General features: G+C 46.3%; 1 protein-coding gene across 1 annotated transcript; it reads right to left on the bottom strand.

Annotated features, from left to right (window-relative positions):
- Positions 1-1,940: 1,940 nt before the first annotated feature.
- LOC147903366 (pentatricopeptide repeat-containing protein At3g02330, mitochondrial-like) lies at positions 1,941-5,327 on the bottom strand. The gene is made up of 6 exons (XM_087371480.1): positions 4,336-5,327; positions 4,156-4,260; positions 3,870-4,056; positions 2,886-3,743; positions 2,583-2,804; positions 1,941-2,501 (listed from the first exon to the last, which is right to left on the bottom strand). The coding sequence occupies exons 1-6, from the start codon at positions 5,325-5,327 to the stop codon at positions 1,941-1,943; spliced, it is 2,925 nt and encodes a 974-aa protein (XP_087227606.1).
- Positions 5,328-8,838: the final 3,511 nt, after the last annotated feature.

Below are 8,838 nucleotides of genomic sequence, written 5' to 3'. Positions count from 1 at the left end.
AATGCCCACTTATTGCAAGAAAGGATTGATGAAGTTAATCCCCCTAAAAGCAAATGTGAGTCTTGTGCAGACCGGAGACCAATTACACTTATGCTTGTCATGTATAAGCTTGTTGCTAAGATGATAGTGTCTCGTATCAAGAGTTTTCTGCATAATGCACTTATGCTTGTCATGTATAAGCTTGTTGCTAAGATGATAGTGTCTCGTATCAAGAGTTTTCTGCATAAGGGTTTGCAACCTACTTAGTATGGCTCCATTCCCCATACACATATTACTTCTTTTTTTGGCATATTACTAATAAATTGTTAATGCCTATGTAGGAGTGAGTATGCAAAGTACATGGAGCAAGATGTTCTCATGGATATTGCTAAGACCTTTGATACTATACAATGGGATCTCATCTTGCAGACTATGAAATCTCTGGCATTTGGGGTAAAATTGCAGCATGTTATTTATTGGTTATAGCAAGATAGTAAAGCTGCCAGCATTTTGGTAGGTGATATTATGGATCAATGGACTCTTTTTAGTTCAATACAACAGGGCTGTCCTCTCAATGCTTTGTTTTACACCATACCAATTCATCTTATGCTTCAATACATGGATCATTTAGTAGCTACAGGTGTTTTGCATGGTCTAGAGATACATGGCAGCAAGCCATTGATTCCGCAGACGTATGCCTATGATTTCTTTTTCATGCCATAGAACACTAAAAAGGACCTTTCATGCCTCATGCGTGGTAATATCTTTGTGTGGTCTAGCCGCTGGTCTGCAAGTAAATTTCTAGAAGTCTATTTATTATTTCACTCCAAGAGAAGCTTGGCATCATATCTTATGGCCTAGGGCCATAGTTTTACCCACACAGCTCGTACGCCATCTTAAATACCCCTTGGGGTGGACAGTCACTCGTTGTTAGCAAATGGACTGGGTTCTTGACATGCTTAAGAAGAAATAAGAATACTGGAAGTTGCCTACATGGCCATTACATGTCTGCTACTATCCCATAGTTTAATCGAATCTGGTTCCCTTATCCAGTTTTATTTGCCCTTGATGATTTTTGCCAAGCAAGACATCTCCTATTTTCTGTCTGATAACATGGAGATTTTTTAACTGTCACACTATAGACGGAAAGCCCTTAGGCTGCTTTCTATGGATCACATTTGCTCACCAAAGATGCGTGGGGGACTGAATATCCTCAATATTCACATGCATATTCTTTATTCTAGCTCACAAGGTGAAAATGATACTGGAATTCATGCAAGGTGATCAACCATGGGTATACATGATGCGACATTTGATTCTACACTTGTATTCTGCAACTTTTGGTCACTGGCAGCCTACCAATGGAACTTCCTTCTGGGTCACATTGATGGTAAAGGAATGCCCTTTTGATGTTTGTACTTACACTGGTTGGCCCCTTCTTGGGGACTGTGGGTTGATGCAATTGCACAATGTCTCAAAGACCTGGATATTGTTTGCAATTCTTCCCATTTGTGATCTGAACCTCAGAAATATAGAATTGCATTGCGATTTGATTTTGGGAGAGACTGGCTGCTCATCTGTCTGTTGGAAGACCCCTTTCATGGAAACTGACACTTTCTAGGATGTTGGACTGAAGATGTTCTACAATGTGCTTCACAAAAGATTTGGATCTGAAGTGATTTGTGGCGGCATTCTCAAGGGACATTGATTTCTATTGTTCGAAGAATTGGGTCATTTGCAGGTTTGGACGAGAGTTTTGAAGACATACAGTGATTTGGTTCTCTCCTGGCATCTTTTGGGAGAACCCATAGGATTCCACATAATTATCTTCCATTGAACAAGGTACACAACAGGCAGGTTCTTGGTGCTACTAAAAGGGGGTGAAAAGAGCACAAAGGCAACGGCAAGCATGTCATCTTTTTCTTCTACATTCACAGCATTGCACAGGTGTCAGGCACTTATCAAGCTGCTGTCATTTGACTATTCAACCTGTGCAACTCAGCGTGAATATCCTCATGAAAAGGAAGCAATGTTTCTCTAACAGCAAATTCTTGCACCACATTATCAAGCTCGGAACAACTGAATCTTGGTACTTTCTTCGAAACATCATCAATTGGTACCTTTCTCAGCTTCCCTAGATCATCCAAACTACCTGCGTTAGCATGGATATTTGCCAGCAATACATATGGAGAAGCACTCCTTGGATCTAACTCAAGAACAAAATTTGCAGCACGCACAGCCCGTTCCACGTCATTGTGAATTCCACATGATGAAAGCAAGCTCAACCAGGCTGAAGGAACATGCTCAAATGGCATACTACTAATCAGGTCCTCTGCCTCTTCCAGAAGTCCTCTTCGCCCTAGAAGATCAATCATGCACACATAATGCTCCACTGATGGGGTTATCCCATAGTCTCTATCCATCGAGGCAAAGTATCTTCTCCCATCAGCAACCATACCTGTATGACTGCAAGCACTGAGAATACAGAGGAAGGTGACCTTGTCTGGCTCAAAGCCTTCAGTCTGCATTTGACCAAAAAGTTGCAGGGCCTCCTTGCTACATCCATTCTGGGCACATGCAGTAATCATGGCATTCCAGGAGACCACATCCCGCTGTGGCATCACTGCAAAAACTGCCATTGCATCATCTAGGCTCCCACACTTGGCATACAAATTGACAAGGGCTGTCCCCACTGTGATATCTGACTCCCATCCATTGCCAGCAACAGGAGCATGGATCACTTGACCCTCTTCTAGAGCTGCCACACTTGCACATGCATCCACAATGCATACAAAGGTGATCTTGTTCGGCTCACAGCCTTCAGCCTGCATTTGAACTAAGAGTTGCAGGGCCTCCTTGCAATGCCCATTCTGAGCACACGCAGTGATCATAGCACTCCAGGATACCACGTCCCCTCGTGGCATCTCTGTAAACACTGCCCTCGCATCCTCTAGGCAACCACACTTGCCATACAAATTGACGAGGCCATTCCCCATCACAACATCAGACTCCCATCCCTTTCCAGCAACAATAGCGTGGATCAATTGACCCTCCTCTAAAGCTGCCATACTGGCACATGTGTCAACAATGCACATGAAGGTAATGTTGTCTAACTCAACAGCTTCTACCTGCATTTGACCAAACAGTTGCAGGGCTTCCTTGCCCTGCCCATTCCGGGCACAAGCACTGATCATGGCATTCCAAGAGACCACATCCCGCTGTGGCATTTCTTCAAAGACTGCCCTTGCATCATCTACGCTCCTGCTCTTGCCATACATATTGACAAAGGCTGTCCCCACAACAACATCTAATTCCCATACACTGCCAGTAACAGTAGCATGAATGCTTGAACCTTCTTCTAGGGCTCCCACAGTGGCACATGCATCCACAACACAGAGGAAGGTGATCTTATTTGGCTCAAAACCTTCAGCCTGAGCTTGACAAAAGAGTTGCAGGGCCTCCTGGACATGCCCATTCTGGCCACACACAGCAATCATGACACTCCAGGAGATCGCATTCCGCTGTGGCATCTCTGCAAACACTGCCCTTGCATCATCTAGATTTCCGCACCTCCCATACATATTAACAAGGGCTGTCCCCACAATGACATCCAACTCCCATCTATTGCCAGCAACAGCAGCATGGATGACACGGCCCTCGTGTAGGGCTGACACACTAGCACATGCATCCACAATGCAAACAAAGGTGATCTTATCTAGCTCGAAGCCTCCAACATGCATTTGCTCAAACAGTTGCAGGGCCTCCTTGCCATGCCCATTCTGGGCACATGATGCAATCATGGCACTCCAGGAGACCACATTCCGCTGGGGTATCTCTACAAAAATTGACCTTGCATCATCTAGGCTCCCACACTTGCCATACATATTGACGAGGGCATTCCCCACAACAGCATCCAACTCCAATCCACTGCCAGTAACAGTAGCATGAGCCATTTGACCCTCTTCTAGGGCTGCCACACTAGTACATGCATCCACAACACAGATAAAGGTCACCTTGTCTGGCTCGAAGCCTCTGGCTTGCATCTGACCAAACAGTTGCAGCGCCTCCTTGCCATGCCTATTTTGGACACATGCAACGATCATAGAACTCCAAGAGACCACATTCTTTTGTGTCATCTCTGCAAACACTGCCCTTGCATCGTCTAGGCTCCCGCACCTGCCATACATATTGACGAGGGCGGTCCCCATAACAACATCCGACTCCCATTCGCTGCCTGCAACAGTAGCATGGATCACTTGACCCTCTTCTAGGGTGGCCATGCTGGCACACACGTCCACAACACAGATGAAGGTGATCTTGTTTGGCTCGAAGCCTTCAGCCTGCATTTGACCATACAGTTGCAGGGCCTCCTTTCCTCGCCTATTCTGGGCACAAGCAGCGAGCATGGCACTCCACGAGACAACATCCAGCTGTGTTATCTCTGCAAACACTGTCCTTGCATCATCTAGGCTCCCGCAGTTTCCATACATATTGACGAGGGCTGTCCCCACAACGGCATCTGACTCCCATCCGTTGCCCGTAACAGTACCATGTATTACTCGACCCTCTTCTAGGGCTGCCATACAAGCACAAGCATCCACCACGCAGATGAAAGTGATCTTGTTTGGCTCGAAACCTTCAGCATGCATTTGACCAAACCATCGGAGGGCCTCGTTGCCATGCCCATTCTGGGCACACGCTGCGATGATGGCATTCCAGGAGACCACATCACGCTGTGGCATCTCTTTGAACAATGCCCTTACATCGTCCAGGCTCCCGTTTTGGGCAGACGCTGTAATCATAATGTTCCAAGAGAACAAATTCCGATTGACTATGTTGTCAAACACAGAACGTGCATTCTCCAGGCTCCCACACTTGCTGTACATTTGGACGAGAAGATTACTCAGAAACCTGTTGCCAGCATATCCACGTATGGTCATGTGTTCATGCACACATTTGCCTTCAGAAAGGGCCTTTGCCCTGGTGCAACGCCGTAAAAACGAGGCATAGGTGGCATCATCTGTCTCTGGACCCAGCTGACCGAGGATCTCTGTATTTAATTTTTCAAGCCGATTGTCTTCATCCCTGTGATGGTGCCCATCAAACATTCGTGTGCGAGGGACCTTGTCAGTTCCTAGATAAGTTAGCACCGGTTCCTCTCTGCACCGATTGAGAAAATAGTTGGTGCCCACAAACCTGAAGTAGCGGTGAGGCAGCAATCGTGGAAAGTGGCTCTTGTGGCATATTTTCTTATCGCCAACCCGAGGGTCCGGCATAACTGGGCAACGTGCTACAGTGTGAGGTTGCCTACCCTCAAAAGAGAGCGGCTCAATGGCAAGCAGAGGCATGGCCGACAAAGCAGCTCATAGGCCAATTCTTTTCATTGTTCAAATGGAGTCACACATGCGAACTCATATGCTCTCTCCCTTGGCTTTTCTCCTCTTTTGCATCTGTTACTTCATTGTCCATACAATTAGAGCAGGTCCCGAGTTGCCTACCTTGTCCACTATGTTCATCAGCAAATATGCGAGACCCCATCAAACGGATCCGCCAGCCCGCTCCACGTTCTTCGGCTCCAGTTACCGGAGTTTCCAGCTCAATGCAAGCACCCCTTGGCAACTCGCGCTCAATGTTTGGATTCGACGCTCATCTAAGCGGAAATGCAGAAATCGTGGGAAAGTCTACGCTTCAATGGATTGGCAACTTAGTTTCCGAAATTCTGAAAGCAGGCACATCTGCTCGAATGCCTCCCCATTTGTCTGCTCAACCGATTTCGAGGAGTCTTTGCCTTTTCCGATTTTTTGCCTCGGTGGAGGCGGGAACGCCCTCTAAGGGGCCATTCCCGCTTATAGCACACCACAAATTTGCGACGTTTTGCTTCAGCTTCCATTTGTTTTGTTATGAGAGCCGGCTTTGCTCTCTGAGGCGCTTACACCCACCTCATGGAGAACTCTTTCCGCCCACCTTATTTATCTGGTGTCACCTCAAGTGTGGACCCTCTGTACTAAATTGAAACCAGAGAACGGAGTGGACTTACTGGTTTTTGGCACAGCATGGCACGGGTGGGAACACTTGCCAATGCCTGGCAACGATATGCTAGGGGTTTGGCAAAACTGCCAAGATTGCCATACATAGGATCCAACTCTAATAAGGGATTTTTGCCTCAAACAACCGTGAATTATGGAGACATTCAAACTTGAGACCAAAACATTACAGAATCGCCCTCTTAAATGCTCCTAATCACTCGTACTCCTACGATCGAAATGCATTAATTAATTAATCGCGCCTCTCAATCGATCACCTTATTAATAGATTAACCCAAGTATTGCCCACCTCATCACTCCATCCTCGCTCCGCATTCTCCCTAAGCATCCCCCCTCTCTCCCTCTGCATCTTTCTTGCTCACCATCGCATCCTCCCTCCGCACTTCTTCCTAAGCATCCCCCTCTCTCCCTCTGCATCTCTCCCTCCGCTTAGCTTGCTCCCTCTCTTTCTCCCTCTCTCCTCCCTACCCCCTGTCCTCTCCCCTCTCCCTCCCCTTCCTCCCTCTCCTGTCCTGCTCTCTCTCCTCTCCCTCCCCTTCGTTCGTCCCCTCTCCCTCTCCCCCCCCTTCCTCCCTCTACTCCCTCAGCCCAGTGCCCCGTGTATTTATAGATCCCTCGACTTCTGGAGAGTATGGCCTTTAGCAGCTCCTGGAGAGTTCTCCCAACTTGTGCCGAAGCACCTTAGGTTAATCGCCCTAATTGATTTAGACATCCCACCTTAGGTTAATCGTGCCCCCCCCCTCGACACAGTAACTAATTAATTAATAACGAGTTTTTCCTCGCTGGGGGCCAATTCTAGGCTTTTATGATTTCATTGAGGCATTAGAAAAGGGGGATAAATTTGTAGCCCTTGTTACCTTTGAGGAGAACAACAAAAAGAATTCATACTAAGTGTTGTGGTATACCATACCGAAACATAAGATAAAGAAAGCATATCATAATCATTGAGACCCAACTATGAGATATGGAATGTAGTAGTTAGAGGTATTGAACTATGAGATTTGGGCCTATCTCCTCCAAACAACCAGAACCCACTATTAATATTCCCCCTAAGGCTCTTCCAACACGACGCTCCCCTCCACCATTAGGGGTTGGATCATTCCCATGCTCGGACAGAGATTTTAGGTTGGAAATCGGAATGTTACGATGATCTTGTCTTAGAGTAAGGGCAATTAGATTTCCTTAACACTATTCAAAGTAAAAGATTTTCTAAGACAAGACAACTAAAGATTGTAGGGTATGCCTTGATCTCTTATCACTCACGGGATAGCTTACAATGTGCAAAAAAATCTTTGTATAAAGGGAATGGAAAGTATGTGATTTTTCTAAATAAACTACTTTGCATGTCATAGACTAACCTTTGTTAGACTACCTCCACAATCTTGGGTCACATGATAACTGCGTAGGCTTGTTCTGCATTGTACCCATGGTCCCTAAAATCCTCCTCAACCACACTACCTCACAAGAGGCAAAACATGATGATTTTTACTCAGCTTCGGTAGAAGAAAGAGCAATTGTAGGTTGCTTCTTGCTAACCCATGACACAGCTCCAGATCCAAGTGAGAAATAGTAACATGTCACTGATCTCCTGCTGTCCACGTCTCCTGCCCAATCCGAGTCACAGAATCCAGTCAAGATGTTGCCCATGGTATGGGTGATGCCATAATCAAGTGTGCCTTTGATGTATTTTAGCACCCGCATCCCTACCCTCCAATGGATCTCCCGGGGCTTATTGGAAAACATGGTTAGTACACCAGTCGCAAAGCTGATATCCGACCGCGTGTTGCATAAGTAAATCAAACTGCCCACAAGCCTTTTGTACTTCACTTCGTCCACCAGTGGTGATGAATCCTCATTTGAGAGCTTCACGTCAACCTCCATAGGGGTGCCAACTGTCTTGCACTTAGCCATGCCAAATGCTTTCAATATCTCTCCAACATACTTCAGATGTGAAATGAAGATCTGTTTTGGCTCTTGCCAAACTTCAATCCCCAAATAGAAATGCATCAGTCCGAGGTCTATCATCTCAAACTCTCTTCCTAGCAACTGCTTTGTCTGCGAGATATTTTCTTCATGGTTCCCTATTATGACAAGGTCATCTACGTAAAGGACCACGATCATACACCTGCCTCCTTCTCTATAGATATACAAATTTGCATCAGATGGGCTCCTCCTAAACCCATTTTGTAGAAAGTAGGCATCAATCCACTGGTACCACGCCCGTGGGGCCTGTTTCAACCCGTAAAATGCCTTCTTTAGTTTACAGACCTTACCTTCTGAACCGGGGATCACAAAACCTGGTGGTTGTTCCATGTATACCTCCTCCTTGAGATCTCCATTCAAAAAGGCGGATTTTACATCCATCTAAAACACGGGCCAACTTTCTTGTGCTGCTAAAGCCAAAACGCTACGAATTGCGGTTAGTCGAGCTGTGGGAGCAAAAGTATCCTATTAATCAAAACCATGTACCTGTGCGAATCCTTTTGCCAAGAGCCGAGCCTTGTACTTATCCAACGTGCCATCGGACTTGTACTTGTGGTCTTGTACACCCACTTGGTGCCGATTACCTTGCGTTTTGGTGGTCGATCCACAAGGTCCCAAGTCTTGTTCTTCATTATGGAGCCATACTCCAACTGCATAGCCTCCATCCACCAATCATCACCCTATGCCTCTTCAAGACACTTGGGTTCTTCAGCACGGATCACCTCTATCATCAAAGCGTAGTTGACCAAGTGTTCCTGCGCCCTTCTTTGCTCCTCTAATCTCCTGGACCGGCAGTGTTCGGATGGTTCCTCCTTAATGAGTGGAGGTTCTC

This window comes from Dipteris shenzhenensis, chromosome 3 (assembly GCF_047967505.1).
Source record: "Dipteris shenzhenensis isolate YYH24624 ecotype China chromosome 3, Dip_SZ_1.0, whole genome shotgun sequence".
Classification (NCBI taxonomy): domain Eukaryota; kingdom Viridiplantae; phylum Streptophyta; class Polypodiopsida; order Gleicheniales; family Dipteridaceae; genus Dipteris; species Dipteris shenzhenensis.
Note: the sequence above shows the minus strand (reverse complement) of the source record. Positions and strands in the feature narration are given on the sequence as shown.